At 37.8% G+C, this 27,808-nt stretch overlaps 1 protein-coding gene and 1 non-coding gene across 5 annotated transcripts; both read left to right on the top strand.

Annotated features, from left to right (window-relative positions):
- Positions 1–5,400: 5,400 nt before the first annotated feature.
- On the top strand, positions 5,401–27,618 carry NT5C1B (5'-nucleotidase, cytosolic IB). 4 transcript variants are annotated; one of them, XM_038560842.1, is made up of 10 exons: positions 5,401–5,556; positions 7,593–7,682; positions 8,019–8,201; positions 8,820–8,957; positions 10,472–10,945; positions 11,216–11,383; positions 12,680–12,809; positions 15,440–15,562; positions 15,984–16,168; positions 27,134–27,618. In XM_038560842.1, the coding sequence occupies exons 1-10, from the start codon at positions 5,524–5,526 to the stop codon at positions 27,167–27,169; spliced, it is 1,560 nt and encodes a 519-aa protein (XP_038416770.1). In that variant the 5' UTR covers positions 5,401–5,523; the 3' UTR covers positions 27,170–27,618. The 4 variants fall into 4 exon arrangements, with proteins under 4 accessions (XP_038416770.1, XP_038416768.1, XP_038416767.1 ...); XM_038560839.1 differs by lacking the exon at positions 27,134–27,618 and adding an exon at positions 24,572–24,895 and having other exon boundaries at positions 5,434–5,556; positions 7,540–7,682; XM_038560838.1 differs by lacking the exon at positions 27,134–27,618 and adding an exon at positions 24,572–25,675 and having other exon boundaries at positions 5,524–5,556.
- On the top strand, positions 12,204–12,305 carry LOC119864077. Its single transcript, XR_005372861.1, has one exon. It is a non-coding gene; the product is annotated as a U6 spliceosomal RNA (small nuclear RNA).
- Positions 27,619–27,808: the final 190 nt, after the last annotated feature.

Genomic DNA, 27,808 nt, shown 5'->3' with positions numbered 1-27,808 from the left:
AATGGCTGAATAATATTCCATTATATACATAAACCACATCTTCTTTATCCATTCATCTTTCGATGGACACCGAGGCTCCTTCCACAGTTTGGCTATTGTGGACATTGCTGCTATAAACATTGGGGTGCAGGTGTCCCGGCTTAAACAGAGGTTTTACTCCAAAACTAACACTGATAACTCATATATACTTTAAAGTATATTCATTCATAAGCAATGCTTCCATGTCTATAGGAAGGAGCAAAGAAACATAAAGTACTTTATCATCACATTTATTTTTTAGGATTATTCAAAAAAAAAAACCCAAATTGAGTATATAAACTCCCTATTTAGGTGTCAAGGTGCTTCCAAGTCTGTTCCATGCCAGCCTCAAAAATCTATAGAGAAGTGTCCACCACTCCTCCAAAAATGTCCAAAGACATGAATCCAAGGAACTTAGAAATAGGCTCAAACAATGCTTTATATATTACTTTTCCCAGCCTCATACTCTCAAAAAATAGGAAATGTCTTTAAATGAAGTGCCAAGAGCAGCCCTAGTTAGCCCATATCCCCAGAAATAGATGATGGTGATCATCAATTTGCAAACCTAGATTTTATTCATTTAGTTCAAAATTGAAAGCTCACTAAGTAAGGTCAAGTCAGTTAAATGAATGTTGTAGGCAATAGTCTAAGATGAATTCCTAACTATTCTTGGGCAGTGATTATCAAAGTGTGGTTCTCAAACCCACATCAACTTCATCTAGGTACTCGTTAGAAATTCAGATTCTTGGGCTATAATCCCAACTTAATGATCACAAACCCTGGAAATGAGGCCCAACAATCTGTGTGTATTTTTTAATTAAGTAAACTTCTTAAAACTCTTGAAATAATTACAGATTCATAGGCAATTGTAAGAAATAATACAGAACAATCTCATCACCCTTTGCCCAATATATCCCAATGGCGATATTTTGTAAAACTATAGTATCACAGCCAGGATGTCGACATTGATATAGTCAAGTTAAAATACAGAGTACTTCTACCATCATAAGGATCTCTCATGTTGCCTTTTATAGCCATATCCACTTCCCTCTTGCTGTCACCTACTTCTTAACCCCTGGCCACTATTATCCCCATTTGTATAATTTTATCATTCAACAATGTTATATAAGGGAATCAAACAATATAACTTTTGTGGATTGGCTTTTTTCACTCAGTACAATCCTTTGGAGAGTCATCCAGGTGTTTGTGTGAATCAATCAGTTTGTTTCTTTGTATTGCTGAGAAGTACAGATGTTTGAATAACCATTCACCTACTGCAATCCTGTTTCAACAAGCCATCCAGGCAATTCTGATGCATGTTTGTTTTTAAGAACCTCTGGTCTCTAGACAAAGAACTTAAAAAGATAGGGAAGAAGAAAAAGCACTTTTCTACTTCCACTTTCTACTCACTGATCTTATGGGTCTTCTCAAAATGTATGGGAAACCACTTCTTTTCATCTTCATCACTACTGTTAACACAATATTCTGCTATGGTTGTTATGCATTCCTTCAAGGACGGATGCATTTATTTAAGAAATGTGTATTGTGGTACCTCCTAGTAACTGTTCTGGGCAGCAGGAAGACAGCAACGGAAAGGGTATACAGGTCCTTTCTCATGAATTACTTTCAGGACAGTGATGCCAGAGAAGACAATAAATAAAGTCAGGTCAAAATAAATGCCATCTGCTTACACCCCTCTTGAACATAGGTGAAGCTCCATCATGATCACCTGGATTCTGATGAGCCCACTCAAATACAGGTTTGAATCTACTAGTCACTGTGGAAAGATTTTGTATTAAGGAATTTTATTTTAGATGAGAAAGAAGATACTCAGGAAAATATCTCGTAAGAGCAAAATCCTGGAGATATTCTAAATATTCAATACCAGCAAAATACTTATGCAAATTGTAGTGGACCCACTCTAGAGCATATTGATTCATTAAATTGATGATTAGTCAGACCAAGTAAGTAATAGCATGAAAATACCTATTTAATATTACCTAGAAAAAAATCAAGATACTGAATTATATATGCTATATAATTCCAATAATATTTTACAAAGAAAGAAAGATTAAACAAGATAAATGAATGAAAAAACTTTGGAAGAATATAACTGTAATTATGGCTATCAGGATACTGAGTTTACAGATTCTTTCTTTTTTTTAAGTCTATAATTTTCACTAAATTTCATTATCTTTGAACCTGTTTATCTACATACATATAAACATTTTTAAATATTAATAAATGTTGACATTCTGACAAGTTAGTGACTTTTGTGTCTTTACACTCAGGGAAGAAAAGCTATGAAGGCAATAGAGCCACTTTCTACAATATTAATTTCAATAGACCAGGGTGGACATGGTGAAGAAAAAGATTCTTCAGAGTCTTCCCAGTATACTGGTGCCTAGTTGTATTGCTCAATATGCACCCTACATTATGAAAATCTCCTGGCTAAAGCAGAGTTTACTAATGTCCCCAGAAATTTGGCTTAATATTACAATTTCATAAGAAAATGAGAAATAGCAGAAGGATGGCCAAGTAGGAATCATGTCCCACAAATGACTCTGCAATGTCTTCTTAGCTCTGTCAAGGGAATGGGTATATTCCTCTCAGTAACATGGCAAGAATCAAAACACATTTGCCAAAAATAGATGGAGAATACCTACTTAGACATATTTGTGATATCCTAAAAAGTCTTTTAAGTCCTTACGGAGCTCTTTTTAAAAAAAAACAAAAATTTTATCCATAACTAGAACTGACAATTAAAATTTCATTATAAAAACCAATTTTGGGCGATCTGAGAAGGGTGAATGGCAATGTCAGAACTTTGCAGCATCTTGAGCTTAATTACCAACGTTGAATTCATGGAGAAACAATCTAAGACAAGCAAAAGATAAGTTGCTATGATGGTTAATTTTATGTTACAACTGGACAGGGCTAAGGGATGCTCAGACAGCCAGTTAAACATTATTTTGAGTGTGTATGTGAGGATGTTTTTGGAAGAGATTAGCATCTGAATCTGTAGACTTGGGTAAAAAAGATCCACCCTCACCAATGTAGACAGGCATCATCCAATCCACTGAGGGTTGAAATAGAGCAGAAAAGGTGGAAGAAGGGTGAATTCTCTCTCTCTTCTTGAGGTTAAAATATCCATTTTCTCCTATGCCCTCAGATATCAGAGTTCCTAAGACTCATACCTTCAGACTCTGGGTCTTAAACCAGTTGTCCCTCGGGTTTTCAGGCCTTTGACCTTGGATTGAGAGTTCACCATTAGCTCCCTTAGTTTTCAGGCCTTCTGATTTAGACTGAATTATATCACTCATTTTCCTGGTTCTCAAGTTTGTTGATGGAATATTATGTGACTTCCCAGCCTTCACAATTACATGAATCAGTTTCCATAAGAAATGACTTCTTATATACCTGTATATCTCCTATTGGTTCTATTTCTCTAGAGAACCCTGACTAACACAGCTGCCTACATGTATATATAATTTTTGGTGCTCAATAACAAAGTTAATAATCAGAAAATAATAAAGAAAAGCAAATTAGGAAATCTGAAAAAAAAAACAATTATTTAACATCATCCTCAGCACTCAGAACAAAATGATATATTTAAATCTCAGCACATAAAATAATTCAAAACACTCATGAGGCTAATATTCTATCCTAGGCTGTGTGCTATGGGAAAAGACCAATAATCAAGGAACTTATTGAACATATGGATGCTGATTTGCATGAAAGAGTCATGGAAAGGACCAGAAGCAAAAGCTGATATTGGCTGTAGACCAGAAGGACCAGTCAGAAACCAAAGACTTTTTCATTCCCTGATCTCTGCAAAATCTTCCTCCTATGTTTTGTAGAACACAAGTCTCAGAGCTCTCTAGCTTTTGTTCCTAACTGCTACTGTATCAATTTCCACCTCCCAGCCTGCCCTCCTTGCTCTGTCTCTACCAGTATGGCTAGAATTTAGGATATGGGAAGAATCACCAAGCTGACATTTGATTGATTATACGTGTATATGAATTATGAGTATTTTAAAACTTCTGTTCCTTCAAACAGATTGCATTGGAGATTAGAGATTTCTATTTGAAATCTCTACTATAGCTACAGTAGAATTATGAATAAAACAGTAATAGTGAACATTTATTAATCACTTATAAATATCAGGCACTGTCTTAAGAACTTCATATTAGTTCAACTACCATTTGATGTTGATACCACCATTTTCTCCATGTTATAAATACAGAAATTGAGATTTAGGATGATTAAACCACTTGTTTAGGATCACAGTGAGGTAATGGCAGGGGCTGGGATGTAGGGGGACAGTAGAGAAGGAATTCACACTCAGGTCCTCTAAACGTGAGTCTGCATGTTTTACCATCTAGAAGACCCCTTGGATAACTTTGCTTACAGCTATCAAAAACTTCTTCTGATTTTCAAACAAAGTCATCAACTCCAATTAAGAGAGGTGGAAATTTGCTTTTGTCCATGATGGTTTGACCAACTCAGGCTGGTATGTGAGTCTCTCATCTAAAGCTTGGGTGAAGTTAAAATCAGAGCTATAAAATACATTGCATTAGAAGACCCTGTAAACCAGCGTTTGGGGCAGGATTTTACATATTTTCTTGTGTATACAAGAGGGACAAATGTATGTTTAAAAGTTCAAGGATAGGGATCCCTGGGTGGCGCAGCAGTTTAGCGCCTGCCTTTGGCCCGGGGCGCGATCCTGGAGACCCCGGATCGAATCCCACATCGGGCTCCCGGTGCATGGAGCCTGCTTCTCCCTCTGCCTATGTCTCTGCCTCTCTCTCTCTGTGTGTGTGACTATCATAAATAAATAAAAAATAAAAAAATAAAAATAAATAAAAAAAATAAAAGTTCAAGGATAGGGCAAATGGTGGGGAAGATAGTGCAAGTATCATTCTACTACTATATCTGGCCATAGGGAGAGGACTTTAAATTCGTGACAGGTCTTGGCATTGTGAAAGACACCCAACACTAAAGCTAAAAGACAAGTCTAAACGCCACGTATAATGAAATCTTAGCTGTCAAAAATAATTTGCAGATGTAGAAAGTTCTCCAAAATCTGTCAGGATGAACAATAATACATGATTGGGTCCACAAACAAGTTTACCATTCATTTTGGCAGTGCCAGAAAATGTACAGCCACAGTGGGGCTTATATGATGAGTAATATAGTAATGTTTAAAAAGAAAGAAGCAATGATACTGATATTTCTTCATATTAAAAATTTTAACATTGTTTAGAAATCATTTCCTAAAAACTCTAAGAATGGTTATGAGTGGATGTACTCAAATATGAAGAAATACTCTTGGTTTTTTTTTTATAGTCACATATTCAGAGTCAGTTTGTTACTATGGAATCACATATGATGTCATAAATTTGACATTCTAAATGCAAACTTAGAGCAACAGAAACAACAGGAAATGGAGCTGGGGAGAGGAAAACCTGCATAACAACAAAAGAAATTCAAGAGTGAAAAGAAATGAGTCAAACATCTCTGAAACAAAAAAAGAAGGTGAGTGAATTGAATGTCCTAGAATCTTGCATTAGAGCTAAGAAAATGCAGACATCAACAAATGTAAATATCATTACCTCTGGGAATATTCTGCAACAATTAAATCATTTCATATACTACTACAAGTGGAGTAAATGGAAAGAAAATAAAGAATATGAAAAATGGAGCAAAAGAGGATTAAAGCATTCAGGAGGGATCCCTGGGTGGTTCAGTGGTTTAGTGCCTGCCTTCGGCCCAGGGCGTGATCCTGGGGTCCTGGGATCTACCCTGGAGTCCCAGGATCGAGTCCCACATTGGGCTCCCCGCATGGAGTTTGCTTCTCCCTCTGCCTGTGTCTCTGCCTCTCTGTCTCTCCCTCTCTCTCTCTCTCTCTCTCTGTATCTCTCATGAATAAATAAATAAAATCTTAAAAAAAAAACCTTCAGGATAAGTCAGTCTAATAATTCAGCATTTATTGAGCATATGCTTATATGTTAGTGACAAGAAGTGAAAATACTCTATCTTTGAAGAATGCACAGCATAGTAGGAAAGAGAATACATAAACAAAGTACAATTCAGTGCTCAGTAAAAGTACTTACAAAAAACACAGGCAACACAAAGCAATGTGTTGCCTGTGCAACTTCTCCCAGGTCATGCTGAGATGCATTTTGAAGAATATTAAAGAGAAGAGGAGGTTACAAGGAAACAGGTTGATATGTAGGCAAATACAAGTCATTTAGCACAAGCAAACATACCTATAAAAGTGTACAGTGGAGGGCAAGTTGGAGGTAGACAGGATACACCATGAGGCTCCTGGTCAATAAAAAAAAAAAGTGAATGAAGAGTGTACCAGAAATGAAGCATAATTGGATTTATGTTTTATAAATATCACTTTAAATAGATGGGGTCTATGGATCTAGAAATCAGGGAGGATTTGAGGTTATGAAGCCTAATCAAAAGTCTATAATTCTAAGAATGAAGGCCCATAATGATCTGAGATCTGGAACAAGGCAATGATAATAGGGACAGAGAAGAGGAACTGAGTTTTAAATATCTTTTGCAGTTATAAGTGACAGGATTTCATGGTGATGATGTAAGGAATGGCTGGAAGGGTTTCAGGATCAGTTCAAGGACCACACACCTCTGCCATTCTCTGCAGTCACAGACTCAAATGTCCAGCTAACACTGATGCAAAAAGGAAATAATGCACATGCTGCTCCTGAGCACACTGATCCATATTAGAAGATGAGCTCTTAAAATAGGAAATAACACTAGTCTTGATCACATTATAGCTACTGAGTTAGCGTGAAACAATACAAATAATGCTCCAATACAATGATATTTCCCGCAGTTGAAAATAAACATATTTGAATAGTGACCATGACATGAATTATCTCCCTGTTCTCGCCTAACTAGTCTTCCCTCTTAGCTTGTTCACAAGAAACCTCTTTTCATCCTAGCTGGTATGAACAATTAGAAAATATGTACAGAAGGTAGGACTGTCAATAGATCTGCACAGGATTAATAACCTTGATTTTAAAAATCCAGCTAATATTGGTGAGGCTTAGATCCACAGAAGATTGGAGTTCAGGTTTATTAAGAAAAGAAACAAAAGAAGTTTCATGGCCAAACGAAAAGTTCCTTAAGTAGCAATCTTTAGAGTAGTAGAGAAAATAAATGTTATTCTGTATGAGTAATTTCACATTTAAATCAAAGTCCTACTGAGCTCTGGAAAGTCATCCCACAGTATTTCCTCTGGCATCATTTTTTAAAATGATAAATGCCTCATGCCTCAAATCTATAAACCAACAAATTTATATATTAAAAATTGTTTATATAGTTCTCTGATATGTATTATTTTTATTTATGCCTCTTAGAACAAGATGGAAAATGTCTAAAATGCATACATGTATATACATATATATATATATGTACATATGTTTTTTTATATTGGCAAAGAGACAAATTCTAATTTTTGTTTATCCTTTTATTCCCAAACCCAAGGTTTCTTATGCTCCTGTGATTAATTAATAAACATTCTTTGTTTCCATATTAAGAATGAGACTGGATCGAAGAACTCAAAAGACAGCATAGACACAGAGAAAAGAAAGGATTCTGACAAATCAGGAGTTCGTCTGAGCACTCAGGTGAGCTGACCTCTTAAGTGTTGGTAGAGAATTACAGAGCAGAAAGCACAACAGAAAATTTGAGGGGGTAGGGATGTTCTGGAAGATAAGACTGAGCTTCCAAGATTTCTATTAAGGGATATCTAATATCCTCATGGAGAGGCTAAGGACAAACTAGAAGAAGCTGGTCCCTGCTTTCCCCACCAGTACACATCCCCATGTTCATGTAGAATATATAATTAGAAACCACAGCCACCTTCTCTGCTCAGCCTATGGGAGGAGACTGGTCTTTGTTCAAATCAGGGAGGGCAGGGGAGTCTGGCCATCGCATTGACCATTTTCTGCACAATCTTTCAGATGAGGCGTGCAGTCAATCCGAATCACTTGCTGAGATGTTGCCCCATGCGAGGTCACACGTCGTGTAGACGCTGCCTTTGTGCAGCTGAGGGAACAGTACCTCTTGGCCCTTGCCGCACAATACGTATTTATATTCACATGTGCCTGTTGTGGGAGCAGGGCCGGCAGATCACCATGATCAGGGTGAGCAGAGATCAAACTACTGATTTTGGAGGGGAGCCACAGGCAATCTGGGTGAGGGGAAGGATATGGGGAATAGAAACTCTTCCACTTGCCTCTCCATAGGGTCTTCCAGTTTGATTCTTCCCAAAGGAAAAGCTAAAGAATGCTCTATGCCCTCTTAGGCAGCTGCTTGGGAGCCCTGCTGCAGCCTCACTTAGATGCTAGCTGCCCTCATCTTTGTAGTGTACTCAAAAATGGTAAATATATATGTCTTCCTAGCTTCAGCTAACAGGCTTAACCTTAAGGGAGAAAATGGGAAAAAGGGAAGAAAAATGGTCAACTCTGCCATCTTCCATTTAAGAAGAGCCACAGGTGAAAAAATATGAGACATCAGATTTGTTTCTTAGTTTTGGATTCTCCTCCAGGTGGATCTCTATTTTTTTGCTCCTCAGAGAGTTTAGGATTGGGCCAGAGCTAGAATAGCATGTAAGGGCCAAGGTTGAGGTAAGGCCATATAGGACAAGGACCTTCTCTTTGGGCTCTGCTATGTTCAGCTTGAAGTAGTTGTTCTGTAGGCATGCTCATGGCAGGAGTGGGTGATGGGGTGTTACATCCCTGGGTCTCTTCTCTCCTCCAAAGGGATCACAGGAATTATCATTGCCAAAGACTGATTCCCGAGGTCTCCTTGTGCGAAATCAGTGGTCCCGAACTTCACGGAGCCCATCTACCAGAGGTCCATCAATAGACGAACCCAGAAGCAAGAGCACCAGTCTTAAGGTAGAGATGGATATAAAATTATGGAGAACATGATATAATAATAATAGTTAACATTTATTGATGCTTTCTATGTGCCAGGCCCCTCTATGTACTTCACATGTTTTAGCTAATTCAATCATCATTAAAACAAACAAACAAAAACCCCATAAGCCCCATTTTAAGTTGAGAAAATTGACACAGAGTAACTTACCTAAGATCTCACATTAATAACACTAATAGAGGTAGATTAAAGCCCAGGGTCACTAGGTCTATAAGCTCTACACTTAATGATTAAGCCCTTTGGCTTCTCCCTTTTTTCCTTTCTTCCTTCCTACCTTCTTCCTTCCTTCTTTCCTTCCTTCCTTCCTTCCTTTAACAACTATTTACTGAATAATCAAACCTTAGAAGATGGAGTGGAAAAATCAACAAAAGAGATAAATTGTTGAAAAGTGTTAGATTGTGTGTTGTTTTGGTCCCTTAACTAGGCCTGACCCCATGAAAAGAAAATGTTAGTTTTGAGATTAAGTTTTTAATACAGGGAGAGAGAATGACACAGACCTAGCCACTAGGAAACATGTATCTCTGTGAAAAGTGGCTCAATAGTCTAACCAAAAATATGCCTTTTGAAACACATGAAACAGTCATAAAAACTGAAATAATATATAGATGCTTAATAATTCATTGCACACCTTCGTAAAGGTATTTTTTCTCTAGAATTCTTCCTTTTTACTTAGGAAGATGATTCTCTCCAGATGAGCTCCATTGGCACATAGAGTTATTTTCTTTACTTTTATTTTTTTAAGATTTTATTTATTTATTCATGAGAGACACAGAGACAGAGGCAGAGGCAGAGGCAGGCTCCCCATGCAGAGCCCGATGTGGGACTTGATTCCAAGACCCCAGGATCAAGACTTGAGCCAAAGGCAGATGCTCAACCACTGAGCCACCCAGGTGCTCCAAGGCACACAGAGTTCTGAAGGCAATGGAGAGATGTTTCGTTCTCCAATCCACCAACCTTCCCAGCAATCATGGCATTAATCAGAGGGCAATGTAGAGAGAGGTACCTCCAGGTGTTTTGTAGAGTCTGCTGGTGGGAACGTCTGGTCTAGTTGCTCATAGAGTTAACTGGAGGTCACAGATGAAGGCAGTGGTGAGCAAGGACCCATCCTACCTGGAGATCTCTGAGCAAATGCAAAGGAAGCAACAAACTAAGTGCCAGCTGCCTTAGGGCAAGCAAGGAAGAAGACCTGTGCCCTATCAACTCCAAAGGAAAAAAAAAAAAGCTTGAGGTGCTGATGGGGGAAGGTAGAGGGAAATAAGAACCGTCTATCTCTGTGCCCATGTAACTGAAATAGCCAATAACTGGGGCCTTGAAACATCTGAGCCCCTTCAAGCCCCACTGAAAGGAGCTAGGATTGACTAGGATCAAGTTAAGGGCTATGAATGGATAGAGGGGAGGGGAAGGCTCCTTGACTCCTCCTGGTTAGAGATGGGGACAGATACGCATCTAATGCAAACTCACTTTCTTGCTCCAGCTCCCCAATAGCTCCACGACCTCCCGGACTTCATCTGCCTCCCCTAGCCAGCACGAGTCCCCAGAGCAGCTGTCAGAGCAGGCCTCTCCGCCCACGCCACCTCTGCCATCCACGCCGCCCATGCCTCTCGACTCGCGTCCTCCCACTCCCCCGGAGCCCCATAGCTCATCCCGGCGCAGCACCAGGATGCAAGAGAATCCCGAAGCCTGGGCTCACGGCATCGTGCGGGATATCCGCGACTCCCGGGAGTCTTCGCAGCTGCGGGATTACCCACGCACGCCCCCCACCGAATGGAAGTCGTATTCCCAGCGCAGATCGACTTACTCCTCTCAGCTGGACCGCGACTGTCTGTCCGAACTGCCTCAACCACCCCGGCAGCACCAACGGGAGGAAGAGGAGGAGGAGGAGGAAGCCTACTGGGCCTCGGTGAAAACTCTGTATGAGAAGATCCCGAGCTGCTCGCGCCCCCGACCGGTGAGAAGGGTCCCCTCCACTCAACCCTGCAAGCCTGAGTCTCCCCCAGCCTCCCTCCTCTCCAATGTGTAGGAAGTCCTGCCCAGCTTCGCCCCTACCCATGCAGCCTTAGGAGTTGGAGGGAATCCCAGCCCTTGGCTGTCTCCAGCATCCCAGGGCTCCAACAGGGGCCTCGCTGTTTTCTTCCCACCTTGCCTTGGCATGAGCCCCTTTCCTGATCCCTTCCATCTGTGTGGCTGACTGTCCTCCCAATGGCGCCCTTCTCTGTAGCCCAAACCCAAGAATGCTATCACCATCGCTGTGTCATCCCGGGCTCTTTTCAACATGATGGACGCCAGGAAAATCTACGAGGAAGAGGGTCTAGAAAAGTACATGGAATATCAGCTCAACAATGAGAATGTCATCCTGACCCCAGGGCCTGCGTTCCGCTTTGTTAAGGTACACTGTTATACTGTGTTTGTAATGGCAGGACCCCGGATGCAGAGGGAAGGACCCATGAAAACCCTTGGGATCTCATCCAGGTTCCCAGATAATTCCTGGTCCACTCTTGTAATCCTTGTCTTTTTCAAATTGACCCCAGGTCAGCTTATGCTTCCAATAGAGGCTCATAGACTGATGAGAAAGGGCCTCCAGTTCTAGATTTGGGATGTTGAGATGGCCTCAGTGCAGTTCTAATCATGACACCTTTAAGAAACACCTTTGTTTCCTTCCTAGAAGGAATGGTAACCAGAAGCAATAATGAGTTTACAATGCCTATAGTAGAAACAAAATGCCTCATTAAAATGAGATGAAATTCACTTTAGCTGCTTTTGATCCAAATATAACATATTAAGAAAATCAAGATGATCTTGGTTGACATGATTTTAATTGAAAAATGTAAGGTTCTCTGAACTCGTAACACTGATCCCGTATATAACTTATACAAATGTTACACAATAACATTATAACCAGGCAGAAATAAATGACACTTCTGCAAGGTGTGAGTAGGAAGTGATTTTCTTTTAAAGATTTTATTTACTTATTCATGAGACACAGAGAGAGGCAGAGACATAGGCAGAGGAAGAAGCAGGCTCCATGCAGGGATCCTGATGTGAGACTCAATCCTGGGACTCCAGAATCACGCCCTGGGTGGAAAGCAGGCACTAAACTCCTGAGCCACCCAGGGATCCCTGAGTAGGAAGTGATTATAGGGCATTTTAGAAGCATGGGAAGAAACTACTGACCTATTCTAAAGACTCATGTTTAGAAAATAGACAAAGTGTGTTGGTAGCATGTATTCTAAAATTGGAACAATACAGAAACCATTAGCATGTCTCCTTGCAAGGATAATATGCAAATTCAGGAAGCATTCTATAGTTTCACAATAAATGATAATCACCAGATGATAAAGAAAAGCAGATTTTAGAAATAAAAAAAAATAGACAAAGCATGAAAGGGTTATCCCAATCCTTTTCTCTGCCTACCCCACAGAGAGAATTCTAGAAAACCAAATGTAACAATTTTCAACAAACATTACCTATCTATTCAGTAAACATTAACTGAAGTCCTTTGCATAAGAGGCTGAAAGTACAGAAATGAGTGGCATAACCCCACCTTCAAGGAGCCACGATCTCTCAGTGAAGAGTCTTCAGAGTTTGAATTTGACACCAATGATATCTTTTCTCTCCAGACTTCAGACTTCAATGCCCACCTTGCCTGGCCCTCTTTACATGCATTCATGTTTGTAACCTGCAGGCACTGCAGCATGTCAATGCTAGACTCCGTGAGCTGTATCCTAACGAACAGGACTTATTTGATATTGTACTGATGACTAATAACCATGCCCAAGTGGGAGTGCGGCTTATAAACAGCGTCAATCACTATGGTAAGTAAAATAAATACCATGTGGAAGAACAGCTTGCTGCTCTGGAAGAGAGAAGCCATGTTATTTTGCTAACTGTGGCCTAACTAATGCAGTGTCTTTGATACTGAAACCCCCCTCTGCGTGAGGAATGTTTATTTGCCTATGTCAGAGAAAGAGAGGCCATGTTCATTTTTAACTTCAGCATAGCGTTGGGCCCAAAGCTCTGGACTTAACTTGTCAAGTGTGAATTTCAAAGTCTTAATCCCAGCTCCCGCAATATATTTCTCTGTTTTATGTTTTTCACTTCTAAACTTGACTTCAAGGAGCCATCAACCCAGAGGCTTTCCCTGTGTGATCAAACCTCTTGCTCACCACAGATCCGTGTTTGAGGTTTACGGGTTTTCACCTTTCCTGGCCACTCTTACAATCTGATTCTCCCTGACTGCTCTCCTCACACATCAAATCCATATCCATGCCAGCAAAATTATCTTTGTTCCTTAACATGGAAATTTTGATTGACTCTAGGTTCCTCATGGCATTTCCATCAGCATGTTGGATACTTTCAGAGAAAATCCCCATTTTCCTGTTATGGAATTACTTGACTTGTTATTTGGGGAGCTTTAGACTATTTTCTAAGTACCTATCCAGGTTTATGGATATGTCAAGTCAAAGTAACATTGAACTTTTGCATATTTAAATTCAAGGTTTGAAGTGGGCATAGTTATAAATAATCAAGCTGTCTTACAACTTATGAGTTTTACATTATCCTAATTATAAGTCTGATGTCTGAGACATACTTTAAAAAATGGTTGCCTTTCAAAACAGCAGCTTTCATAGTGTTAAGACATGAGAAGAGATCATAGTACTCATCTATGCTAAACCTTTTATTTTTTACAACACACAATCTTACACAATTTAGTAGGTACCCTGGGTCTATCGATTCTTCACCAAACTGAGCCCATCAAGGGCATAAGAAATCATATGTACCTATCAGTTCTGCTAATGAGCTGGTTGAGTTCATCTTCTAAAGCAACTTTATTCGTGAAACAATAGGCTTTCACCTGGAAGAGTTAGTTTCTTCCATTATTTGGGTGCTGAAGGCAATTTGTATCTCCCTCTGCTATGGCCTATTACATTATCATTTCTGTTTTACATGCCTGGCTCTCAGTGAACTGTGATCTCCTTAAAAAGGGAGATGATGTTTTAATTGCTTCTGAAGTCCTCAATGCCACCAAATTATTTCTGATCATTAAATTAATATTATTTAAGGGTTTGTAGAATACACTTTTGTGGCACTTATGCCCAATATTGGCTTAAGTGAAAAAAAGGGTATTTGTTAATATCATAGCAAACACTTCAACCTTAACTGTGGATGGATGGACCCTACTATACTCTTAATCCATACAGAGGAAAAACAACTGACAAGACACAAAATTCTACTTTATATCACGTACAGCTACACAGTTCACTATGTATCTAAAAACACTTTGAATCATATGCATAATGTTATGCTTTATTTAATTGTTCTCAAATCATTAGAGTGTTGTGCTCTTATAAATAATCTTGAACTGAGACCTTTACACGTAAATCTATATCAGAGTTTCAGATTATTCCCTTAGAATAAGCTAGAAAATGTCAAAAAGTATAAACCAATAAAAGCTCTTGATACATATTGTCAAATTACTTTCTAGATAGCTTGTACCAGTTTATACTTTCATCTAAAGTAAAAATAGGTGCCTATGTCACAAACCTTTCACCAATATCTAGCATTTGTTTTTTAATTGTTATTGATTCGAAAGACATTTAATGGCATTTTAATATTTAGTGTACTTTTAAATTATATTTAAAATTTCAAGTAAAGGGACACTTGGGTAACTCAGCTAAGCAGCTGGTTCTTGGTTTTGGCTCAAGGAAAGATCTTGGGGTCCTGGGATCAAGCCCTCAGGGAGGGGGTCAGCTTGATGATTCTCAGGATTCTCTCTCCCTCTGCCCTCCCCCATCCCACCCCCCGTGCTTGGTTTCTCTCTCTTTCAAATAAATAAATCTTTAAAAATAAATAAACAAATAAATAAATACAGTTTCAAGTCCAGAAACAATTTCAGACCTTTTGTTGTTGTTTTCAGAAAACAGCTTAAACCCTAGCAGTGCTTGTCATTACTATTGTATTGTCCCTCCAGAAATACAGAAATAGTGCTTAAAATAAAGCCACACGTTAACTACCTCTTTCAACAAGTAAAGAGCCTGTGGTTGAAGGAAGAGAACTTTGTCTAGTCTAGTCACAAGAGTCACTGTGAATCAGTGGGCTTAGACAAATCTTTGTGTCTCAATATCCTTTTCTGTAACAATGATAATAATGCCTATCATACAACTGTTGTGAGTGTAAACTGGCATGGTCTATGTGAACATACTTAATAAGCTATCATACACCAAATACATTCACTACTATATAAAATAATAATATAATTTAAAATATAATTTTTATATGTAACATAGCAGTTTTTCAATATTAGTGCTACAAAGGTAATTCTAAAACCTCAGTAAGGAAGTTATTCCTAAGGTTATTCCTCAATTATTCCTAAGATAACTTTGATTTACATTTAAAGTAAGGATATTGTCTCTGACATAACAAAGTCTTTCTTGCCCAATAATAGGCTTACTAATTGATCGCTTCTGTCTGACCGGTGGAAAAAGCCCCATTGGCTATTTGAAGGCATATCTTACCAACTTGTATCTTTCTGCAGATTCTGAAAAAGTACAAGAAGCAATACAAGAAGGTATTCATTGGGTTTTATCCCTCAAGTTAATAAAGAGGTTTGCACTAGTGTTGACTTTCATTGGGCTTCATATAAGATTATATGGCTTATGTCCTTGTTAAATTTTCTGCTAAGGTGTTTCCACAAGTGGCAGCCCCTAAATCTCTCTTTTAGAGCTTTTGACCTTCTTGGAGGTGGACATTCTCAGTGATTGTCCTACAACCCATTTTACACTTTCCCATCCATTACAGAAATGGAGGCAGTGCATAAACAACTGTTTTGATATGTGTGGTTATAAAGAGCAATTGAGTCATCAGGTTAGCTAGACAAAAATATTGTGAGGTCTGGGCGGACCTTTTTTTTCTTTTTTTTTAATCATTAAAATGGTAGAAGAAACTGATGCCCCTGAGAAGAGTATTAATAAATCTCCATGGTCTGCCAGGGATCGCCTCTGCAACAATGTTTGATGGAGCTAAAGACATGGCTTACTGTGACACACAGCTCCGTGTGGCCTTTGACGGGGATGCCGTCCTCTTCTCTGACGAATCTGAACATATTGCCAAGGAGTATGGGCTGGACAAATTCTTTCAACATGAAACACTATTTGAAAATAAGCCTCTTGCTCAGGTGGGTTCAGTGAGTTCTAATTATTTTTCATCTGCTTATTTTCTAAAATACAGATATACATAGTTTAAATTATTTTAGGCAGGCCACTCCTCATTTCTTATTCTTTACACTTTGCTTCCTTTCTTATCCTTCATACTTTTCTCCCTTTCATGAACTCCTCATTTTGAAACATCTACTAGTCAGTTGGGTTTTTTGTTTGTTTGTTTTGTTTTGTTTTAGCATTCTTTTATCTATCCTTTTTGGAAGTGTTTCTATGATGTTCTCGTGATAATGAGTTCACCTCCAAATTATAAGTAATAGAGGTAATATGGTTTACCAGTGAGCCATTTCTACATAATAAATTCCCAGAATAGTAAAATGATTTCCAATAGGTCAGTAAACATTTGTGGACCTCTTTGTCCATAAACCTCAAACTCACTAACGGCATTACTTAATTGAGAAAATCTGCACAACTGAGAGCTCAAATTGAATCAAAATAATGAGCCTCAAACAAGTGCAAGCTATGAACACCTAATCAAAATGAAACTGAATATTTCGTTTTTTTGGAATCAGTCCATGAACTGAAGTGTTAAAGTCACAGTCTGAAAAGAACAAAATTTACAACTTCTGAACCAAAGAAATCTGAAACATCAAAATATTCTCCAAACTGAATCTGAACTGATGGGTTATTTAATTTTAATCTAAGAATTTGACCAAAGAATTGGTCTTTTTTTTTTTCTTAGCTCTTCTAGAACTTAAGATAAACTTCAAGTTGTTATTTTCATTACACTTCTAAAAATATAAATAGACCAACTGAAAGCTGAAAAGTTTCACTAACTCACCTCATGTTACAGCAAGTGATATTTAAACTGTGTGTATGAGTGTGTGTGTGTGTGTGTGTGTGTGTGTGTGTGTACATGCATATAACTTCATGGCCCCTCCATAATAGCTTCTTTGAAGCCTCGATCTTATGTTATGAAGTTGCTTAATGCTAACAAATTGAGAGGAAAGTCTTTTGTTGTATTTTACTTAAAGTCTGCTTTGCTGAAATTCAGAGGCCATTGTATAGTAGCCTTTAACTATTACTGAAATTTGGAAGAGTTCCAGAAAAAGAACACTTAAAAAAAAAAAACTTCAAAAACATAATGACTTCAAGATAATCTTAAAATATCATTTTCTCATTACAGGTAAATAATTCAAATTTCTTTTAGATTTGGCATTAATCATTTCCCTTTTCCAAGTTAAAGAACTTGTTCTTCCCATTAAACGATTGAAATTTTGAAGCCCAATACTAGTTATTACTGGAATACCCAACAAATTTCTATTAAACCTACTTGTTTCATTATGCAGTCCTTCTGGCAGTGGATAAAGATGCTATTTTTTTTTTTACATAGAAGAGGGTAGCTTTTCTATAAAGACCAGCCTTTGCCAATGTGTTCCACTGATGGGAAAGACGTTATGAGGTGAAATTACTGCCCAAACCTTTCAAGTATGTTGATCATGGGACTTGCGGCTTGGTCATGACAATGTTCTAGTTATCTCAGATGGAGTAGACAGCTGGACAGGATTAACTTGTCCACTCAGTGCAATTTATAAGCCTCCAGTGTGGCACCACAGCAAGTAACAGACATTTCCTGATTTGATGCCTACCTCATCTCACCATTCTCAGCCAGTGGTCTCCAATCGTGTGTGTGTATGTCTGTGTTTTAATCAGAAATATTGAGGTATAATTTATATATAGTGAAATTCATAATTTTTAGTGGATGGTTCTAAACGTTTTTGACAAGTGTATACAATTATGAAATGATGACCAAACTCAAAATACTCATTATACTCACAAAATTCCCTCATGCATCTTTGTAGACATCCTACCCTGCAATCTTCAGGATCTATCTCTCCACTACTAATTTGATTTGTTTCCCAAAGTTTTTCCTTTTCTAGATGTCACATTAATGGAACCACACAGGATATAATCTTTTGAATTTGACTTCTCAAATAAGAAAAAAGATACATCCACATCATTCCATGTATTAGTAGTGTCTATTCCTTTTTATTGCTGAGTACGAGTCTCTTTTATGACTGTACCACATTTTCTTTGTCCATTTACCTGTTGGGTGGATATTTAGCTTATTTCCAATTTTTGGCATTTATAAATAAAGCCACTTTAAGCATTTGGATACAAGGTTCTATATAAACTTAAGATCTGATTTCTCTTGAGTAAATAACTAGGAGTAAGATTACTAGGTCATATGGTATATATGTCGCTAGGTCATATGTTTAACTTTGTAAGATACTGGCAAACTATTTTCCAAAGTGACCAGAGAGCTTTGCATTCCCAATAGCTCTATATGTGAGATTTTGTTGCTCTGCATCCTTAACAGTATTTCGTACTGGCAAGTTGTTTTTTGTTTGCCTCTTTTAAGATGTTCTAGTGGATATATAATGGTATCTCATTGTGGTTTTAATTTGCATTTCCCTAATGACAAATGGTATTGAACATGTTATCAGGTGTTTATCTGCCATCATGTGTACTCTTTGGCAAATATATCTGTTCAAATGTCTTGCTCATTTGTATTGGGTTTATTATTGAAGTTTGAGAGCTCTTAACATACTAGGGATATAAGTCTTTTAGCAGATATGTTTTGCAAATATTTTCTCTTAGTCTCAAGATAAACATGGTTTTTTAAATTCTCTTTATATATTCTCTTTCAGTGTCTTTCAATGAACAGAAATTTATAATTTTGATGAAGTTCAATTTATCAATTAGTCCTTTTATGAATTGTGCTTTAAAAAAAGATTTTATATTTATTTATTAGAGAGAGAGAGAGAGAGAGAGAGAAACAGGTTCCATGCAGGGAGCCTGATGTGGGACTCTATCCCAGGTCTCCAGGATCCCACCCTGGGTGGAAGGCGGCGCTAAACCTCTAAGCCACCGGGGCTGCCCATGAATTGTGCTTTTAATGTCATATCTAAAAACCGTCAAAGTCACATAAATTTCCTATGTTTCTTAATGTTTTCCTATGTTACAAAATTTTGTAATTTTAGGGCTTTTTTAAGGATTATGATCTATTTTGAATTAACTTTTGTATTTGTGCAAAGTGTTGGTTAAGTTCACTTTTACTGCTTATGGATGTTCCAATTGCTCCAGCATTATTTGTGGGAAAGACTAGCTCTCTGTTCCTTTAATATAGGTGCCCATGCTTTTACCAATATCACACTGTCTTGATTAGTACAGTTTTATAGTAAGTCTTGAGATTAGGTAGTGTGAGTTCTTCAAATTTGTTATTTTTCAAAATTCTTTTGGATATTCTGAGTCTTTTGCATTTTTTACAGATTCAACAACTAGCTTGTCCATCCTTGGAAAATAAATTCTGTTTGGATATTTTATTATGATTGTGCTAAATTTTTAGCTTAATCTTGGGGAGGGGGATGTTTTAATATCAAGTCTTTCAGTCCATGAACATAATATATCTCTCCATTTATTTAGGTCATCTTTGATTTTTTTTTTCAACAGTGTTTCAAATATTTTTGTATACAGCTATCACAACACTTTCTAGATTTTATACCTAGGTATTTCATATTTTTTGTGCTATTGTGAATGATAAAATTTTGATTTCCAATCTGTTGTAAATATACAGAAATACAATTGGTTTTTGCATATTGACTTTGTATCTTGCAACTTTGTTAAATTCACCAGTTAGTATAGAAAAATTTTTGTAGTTTTGTTTTGTTTTTTTGAGATTTTCTACATAGACAATGTTGACTGGGAATAAAAGCACTTTTATTTCATTGTTTCCATTCTGTATGTCTTTTAGTTATCTTTCTTGCCTTAATACCTTTGCTAGTGCATTCAGTGGTGTTCAATAAGAGTGGTAAGAGGGGACATCGTTGTCTTGTCCCTGATCTTTGGGGTAGGACATTCACTCTTTGACTCCTAAGTATATATAGAGAATATATATATATTTTTTTATGATTTTAATTCTTTAAATTTGTTGAAGAGCCCAGAATATGGCCTATCTTGGTGAATACTTGATGGCTACTTGAGAAGAATGCTGATTCTGTGTTATTGAGTAGTCAAAAATGTCAATCAGATTAAGTTGACAGTGTATTAGCCAGGTAATATTGCCCAGATTTTCCATACTGCCAATGATTTTCTATCTTCTATCCACTATTTTTTTTTTAAAGATTTTATTTATTTATTCATGATAGTCACAGAGAGAGAGAGAGGCAGAGAGACACAGGCAGAGGGAGAAGCAGGCTCCATGCACTGGGAGCCCGACGTGGGATTCGATCCCGGGTCTCCAGGATCGTGCCCTGGGCCAAAGGCAGGCGCTAAACCGCTGCGCCACCCAGGGATCCCTTCTATCCACTATTGAGGAGGTAGTGTCAAAGTCTTGAAGTATATTCTGAGGATCAATCTATTTCACCTTGCAATTATATACATTTTGCTTCATGTATTTTTAATCTCTCTTGCTTAGTGCCCAAATATTTAGGATTGTTATACATTCTTGGTTAAATAATCCCTTTTCATTATGTAATGTCTCTCTGTCTGAAAGTCACATAATCACACAAGCTTTTTGCTCTTTGTTTGTATTTTTTTTTGGACTGGTGTTTATATTGTATATCTTTTCTATAATTTTTATTTTTATCCTATTTTTGTTTTTACATTTATATTGTCTCTGTATTTAAATTGGCTTTCTTGTAGATAGTATACATATATAGTTCATGTTGCCTTTTTTGTACAATCTGACAATCCTTGTGTTTTAACTGCTATTCTTAGATCATTTGTATTTAATATGATCATTACTTAATATTAAAATCTACCATCTTCCTACTTTTTTCTATATGTTTCATCTGTTGTTTCTTTTTCCTTTTCTTACTTTTTGCTTTTGGATTTATTGTATGTATTGTATGTTTCCAGGATTCCTTTTATCTCCACTATTAACTTATAACACATTTAAAATTTTTCAGTGATTACCCTAGGATTGACAACATACAACTTTAAGTAAGCACAATCTACTTTTAAACAATATATTGCCACATTATGTACAGTGTGAGAATCTTACAACAGGATACTCCCAATCCCTTCCTCCCATATTTCATGCTATTGTCACACATTTTATTTTCACCTATACTATCAACTCACAGTACTTTGCTACTGTACCCTTACATTTCATGTCATTCTGTTGCCCTATTACCTCAGCTCTCTAATTGGCTCAATAAATGTTCTGATCTTTTTCTTAGATTATCTGACTTTTTCTTATTTTAGATAGGAATATCATCAGTTTTTCTAACTTTCTACATCCTAGGCAGATTCCAAATGTTTTAAATCATATAGCTTCTCAAAAAGTATTTTTTAGGAACTTTACTTCATATTTTGATATTTTTATTGACAAATTATATACCAGTACTGCTGCACAAATGTTTAAATTATAAAACATACCAAAAATAGAAATAAGAAAGGATGACATGGATACCTGGTTTGAATATAGTAACATAAACTGACTTGTCCCTATTTCTCCTTTTGGAAACCACTCAAAAGCAGCAAGGAGAACTGTATTCCTCTGTGTTTCAAAGCCAAACTATTGTGAGTTGGGTGGCTCCTGCTAATAGTTACTGTACCCCCTTTACTACTGTTACAAAAAAAAAAGTTAATAGTTTTTTTTCACATACATAGAGATAGATATAGATATGTTTTTCACCTTTAGAAAGTGAGTATTACTTGTTTTTTTCGTGATATATGCAGCCTCAGGGAAACAGTGATCTAAATAATGTTTAGATCAAAATAGACAGTGATCATCTAAATAAGCCATGTTTATTAAAAAAACAATTTATTTCCAGGACAGCAGAGAAGAAGGGATCTTTGGAATTATGAAATCAAGTTAGCCTTAGAATATTATCTTTTACCTTTGCCATAAATCCTCAAAATGTTCCAAGGAAAACCAATCTGTTTCAGTGATAAGTAATAAAAACAGAACCGGCAAAGAATATAAGCAAAGATACTGAGGAAAGGGAAAGAAAGGCAAGATCTAATAAGACACATAGATCTCTCACTAGAAATAGTAGCCAAAGTATGATAAAAAATATCACTAAACATTTACTATAACTTTTAAAAACTTAATAAAGCAAGTCAGGGTCATAGAGTAGAATTGCAAGAATCAGGGGACAGATAGTAAAAAGCTAAATGGCAGAACTCTGGAAATAAGTAGAGTTGAAAAATAAGTTTTTAGAGAGGAAAAATGACAAAATAGATCACAGGTAAAGAAAACATATACATAAATGGAATCCCTGAAGAAAACACTGCCATTATATTCTGAGGGGAGGAGAGGGTTGTGTGTAGTAAATACAAAGATGCAATGCAAATTTATATAAAAATATAAACCAATAAAACATCTCAAACTGTCAGAAGATCTTAATGCATATATTAAACTATTAAAAGATTAAAGGCCACATTATATAATCAGAAATTGAACAAAGTGATCATAAAATTGGAGATGTTCCCTAGTAAAATTGTTTTACATCAAATATGAAGAAGTAATTCTTTGAGCAGTCTGCACATATGAGTGGGGAAGAAAATCAAGCTGTCCTCAATCTTCTCCACAGCAGCACTCAAAAGAAAAAGACAGTAGAGCATTACTTATTAAAAAAAAAAAAAAAATCGGGATCCCTGGGTGGCGCAGCGGTTTGGCGCCTGCCTTTGGCCCAGGGCGCGATCCTGGAGACCCGGGATCGAATCCCACATCGGGCTCCCGGTGCATGGAGCCTGCTTCTCCCTCGGCCTATGTCTCTGCCTCTCTCTCTCTCTCTCTGTGACTATCATAAATAAATAAAAATTGAAAAAAAAAAAAATCTGGGATTTCAGGGTGGCTCCCAGGGTGTGATTCTGGAGTTCCAGGATCGAGTCCCACATCAGGCTCCCTGATGGAGCCTGCTTCTGCCTCTGCCTGTATCTCTGCCTCCCTGTGTGTGTGTGTGTGTGTGTGTGTGTGTATGTGTAATAAATAAATAAAATCTTTTTTAAAAATCTAAGAAAATGGAAGGAAAATCTAAATCACAGATTCTATACCCAGCTAAAAATTCATTCATGTAAAAAGAATATAGATCAACAGTTGAAAATATCAGGGGTTGTTATTTCCATAAGATTTTCTTGAGAAAACTAGTCTAGAAGACAACATTTCAGCCAACATGTAGATGATTGGAAACACAAAGGGACAAATGGGCACAGGATATATTTAATCCCAGAACTAAACTAAATCAATTGTAGGGAATATGGTGGCAGAAAAGAAAGCACACATTATGTGTCCTAACAATGTAGAAATGATATAACTAATGAAAACTGGAAAAACGTGGAGGAAAATAGCTAAGGAAGCTATCTTCAGTAATAATAGGTGATCAAAGGATAGGATGTAAAGCTGATAAACAAAAATATAAGAATCTTTAATAATGCAAATGTAAACACTGAGAAAGAGGGAACAAGTAAAATTGGGTGGTGCAGAAGAAATAGAGGATAAGAGAGAGGTGAATAAGTGCTGTGATTTAATTATTTCACATTGTAAAAAAAGAATAGATCCTGGATTAAAAAAAAATAAAAAAACAGAACTATAAAAACATAGTTACAAAGAAACCAATAGAAAGAAAGAATACAAACCTTCCTAAATCTTAGATAAAACACACATACATCCACAAAGGAAAAAAAAAACACACTCAATGAACAATCCTTTAAAATCTTTAAACAAGAAAATGCAATAAAGAGCATAAGAAAGAACCATCACATATATGTATAATACCAATAAATGTAAGTGGCCTAAAATTCTACTTTGTTTCAAAAATTAAGACTTCCAGATTGGAACACATAGCAAAACCCAATTCTTGTTCTATTCCAGAAAACAGCTGAAATTAAGTGTTCAGAAAGGTTGAAAATAAAAGTGAGTTTGAAGATCATAAAGGTAACTGTAAATATGAGACAAGGTTAGATTCAAGCCCAGAAGGCACTGAACTAAATAAAGGAGTATACTTCATAATATTAAAATCTGCAATTCACAAAAAGAAAACTAAAATAGTTCTTTTGGTGATTAACCAAATTTTATTTAGAGTATCCCATTTTGTCATGGAAAATTTATGTCTGCTGCCCTGGTTTAAATTTTTATAGAAACTTCTTTCACTCTTAAAACATCAATATTTAAGATAATAAATTATACGGTCATCCTACATTCATTCCAGGAATGCAAGGATAGTTTCATGCTACAAGGAAATATATTCACATAAATGCATAGAATTTCAAGATTGTTCCATTGTTGTTATAATACTGCATGCCTAGTGCAGTACTATATCCTTTTATAAGCTCTTATAAGCCTCTGCTTTTTTTTCAGCATTCACTTCCTTTAGCTCACTGGATCACAGTTGTGACATATGTTCCTTTTACAGGGTCCCTTAAAAGGCTTTCTGGAAGATTTAGGCAGACTGCAAAAGAAGTTTTATGCCAAAGACGAACGGTTACTTTGCCCTATCAGGACCTACCTGGTTACAGCCAGGAGTGCAGCCAGTTCAGGCGCCCGTGTGCTGAAAACCCTTCGCCGCTGGGGTCTAGAGATAGACGAAGCTCTTTTCCTTGCTGGAGCCCCCAAAGGTCCCATTTTGGTGAAGATAAGGCCCCACATTTTCTTTGATGACCACATGTTCCACATTGAAGGGGCACAGAAGCTCGGCACCATATCAGCTCATGTACCTTATGGCATTAATCAAAAATGAACAATTAGGGATGGAGAGGAGAAATAAAGCAGTGAGTCCGGTATTACAGAAACCACTTTTTGTGGATCTCTAGGTTATTAGATAGGTATTTCAGAAGATCAGGCCAGAACTTAGTTCATTTGGAAAAGAGGTTACCTTTTGATTTTTTTGAAAACATTTTGAACTTTCAGGTTACTTTCAACTACTTCTCTTTGAGCTGTCAGTGCTGTTGAATACAACTGCACCTACCCTCATGGGTAAATCATAATGATGACTCTTTAGGATAAGCTTAGTACTTGAATGCTTAAAAGCTGAAAGGCTAAAGCCTAGTTGGTTTTACAAAGCATTGCTCATTTTTGGATGTTGGTAGACAGAATGAATTGTTACCCATCATCACTGTAGAATATTGGTCTTCAAGGAAGGAAAGAGTAAGGCTAAACACAATCTTGAAAATTAGAGTTTATTCTGTTGCCTCTATGACCAGCTTTTTAATCAATACAAAATTAAAAAGTCACTCCACCTGCATAAGAATACCAATTCTGACACTGTTCATTCAGAAATAAATCAGCAGGTTATTCATATCGGGCACTTTCCATCTTAAGATGAGATCCAGACAGAAGTTCCTGGGTAAGCAAGCTCCTTTGAAGCTTACCTGGTGGGTCCATTGCCTCTGGACCACAAGGCTTCACATTTGAAATCTTTAGCTCTGGGCCAGCAGGTAGGTCCAAGGTTTACACAGGAAAAAAAGCCTTGGCTGCCACTTCAAAATGTAACATAAAGTATGGTATCCTATATCCTAGACTTTCGCTGTTACCATTCTTTTATTATTTTTGTTTTGTTTTCAAGAAACATTGAGCAGTTTTTAACCATAATCCATTTTATAATAGGCACAGTGAGCTGGTTATTTTCATGCCACCTCATTTTCTTACAAATCAAATGTTTGTAACATAGTATTATTATTATTACCCCATTTTTATCAATGAAGAACTTAATACTCACAAAGAAAAAGTAGCTTGTCCCATAATGCGCAGCTAATAAATGGCAGAACTAAGATCCAAAATCAGGTCTTAACTTCAAAAGCTATATTCTGTCTACTTTCTCTATGTTATAGAGCCTTCCACATCAAGTTGTTCTTATTAATTCCATGGCCAAAGGACCCATCTTGAACAGATTAGTCTTTCCATTAAGTTCTGTGCTTGAAGTACACAGCAGTTACATAGCAGATCTGGGGATTTCCTTCCTCCTCCTCCTCCTCCTCTTCATGCCCTCTCCTGTTCTTTCTATCCCCACCTCTATCTCTAGTGCACTATGTATACATACTCCACCCCAGCTCTGCCTCGAGAAAACTGCTGCTTGACATATAGCTTTTGCTCTGCTTCTTAATTTGATGTAAGCTAGTCCAAAATATATCAGTCATGACCCTCATTCAGTAGCTACTATTTTCTATGCGTTCTTCAGTGTGAAGATGACAAAAGAAACTCAGACATAATCCCATCCTTTAGGAAATTGAAAATCTCAAACAATCTGGTAAAGTAAGTCAAGCATGAAAACTGTTATAGTCAACACAAGAGGGCTTTTTTGTCCTCAGTTCCAAGAGAAGGTCAAAAAGGTAGAGATCTGCATGGGCTGGAAGTGGTCAGACCATAGAATTGAGGTCCTCTTTGAAGTAAAAGTATGGATAGATAGAAAAAGAGGAAACAGATGCTCTGGGATCAGTGAGTTTGAGAGGCAGCTTCAAATTACAGAAAGGGTGGAATAAGGGCCCATCCCTGGTGATTTCTGCTCTGGTGCCTTGTGGAATCACCAGGGACAGTGCTCCTCTCCACCTGTGAGCTCCATCTTCAGCACTCACCTGAAACCTTCTCCTGACATTCTAACCCTCTTCTATTTGTAATGCGACTGTTCACTGCGTGTTATATCCTTCCCAAATGTACAGGAGTGAAGAAGTGTCTATCAAAATAATGTAGGGAGTTTATTTCAAACTACACAGCCTGTATGTCTCTTCTCTTGCCCTGAAGATTCTATAACGGGGGCTGTGGCAGTGGAGGTCTCTGTACCAGACGATAAGCACCTGCAGGGCAGAAATGGCCTCCTATTGCTCTGTGACTCTCACAGGGCTCGGGGTCTGGCGCCTATTGGATGGGTGAGTAGATGAATGAATGGTGACTTGAGAAAAGCTTGGTCAAAAGCTATGACATCTGCAGCCTGAAGATGGGTCCCTGTGGCAATAAGCCCTGACAGTTTTCAATCACTTTACAGTGTACAAAGCACTTGCACTTCCATTATTACATTTAATCGTCTCCTGGAGCGTGCGTGGAAGCACTTGTGAACGGACCTCCTCAGAGGTGTGTGTCTACAGCAAGTCCAGGCTTTCCCACTGTATCTCGAGCAGCATCGCCTAAGACCACTGGAGGATGACTCCTGCTATAGACATCAACACCGCCGTGGTTTCCAGTTCTCAGGCTGTGGTCCATCAATCAGCAGCGTCGGGATCACCTGGGAACTTGTTGGAAATGCGAAGTCTCAGGTCCCATCTGGAACCCGTTGAAGCCTAAACTCTGGTACCCAGATCCTTCAACTGGGGGAGGCGGAGCGGGAGGGTGGTGTTGTTTTTACGAGCTCTGCAGGGGATCCGGATACGACACTAAAGCCTGAGAACCACCGGTCCATTCTGTCTCCCACTGGTTCATGCTGCTAAGTTCTTCGCCTCATCATAATAAAAAAGAGCCCTTGCTCAGACCCCAGAAGGGCGGACATCACTCGTTCTCCGGAGGGTGAAAGGCGCCTGCACGGAGGGGGTAACAAGTTCCGGGGGTCCTTAACAGGAAAGCACACCAAGCAAGCCCTGATATGTGGGATTTGCAACCTCAAAATATTCATTGGGTATTGCCACGGGGTCGACCACCACCGCTCTGGGTGCTGTGCTCACCCTCC

Source organism: Canis lupus, chromosome 17 (assembly GCF_011100685.1).
Source record: "Canis lupus familiaris isolate Mischka breed German Shepherd chromosome 17, alternate assembly UU_Cfam_GSD_1.0, whole genome shotgun sequence".
Classification (NCBI taxonomy): domain Eukaryota; kingdom Metazoa; phylum Chordata; class Mammalia; order Carnivora; family Canidae; genus Canis; species Canis lupus.
The sequence above is the reverse complement of the archived record's forward strand: the minus strand, read 5'-3'. Positions and strand labels throughout refer to the sequence as shown.

What these genes read in the sequence shown, in the direction of transcription:
- NT5C1B (XM_038560838.1), top strand. Translation starts at nt 5,524, where the DNA reads ATGAGTCAAACATCTCTGAAACAAAAAAAGAAG. An exon ending in GCAAGAGCACCAGTCTTAAG is followed by an intron (nt 8,958 to 10,471) that starts GTAGAGATGGAT and finishes TTCTTGCTCCAG; the next exon opens with CTCCCCAATAGCTCCACGAC. An exon ending in AAAATAAGCCTCTTGCTCAG is followed by an intron (nt 16,169 to 24,571) that starts GTGGGTTCAGTG and finishes TTCCTTTTACAG; the next exon opens with GGTCCCTTAAAAGGCTTTCT.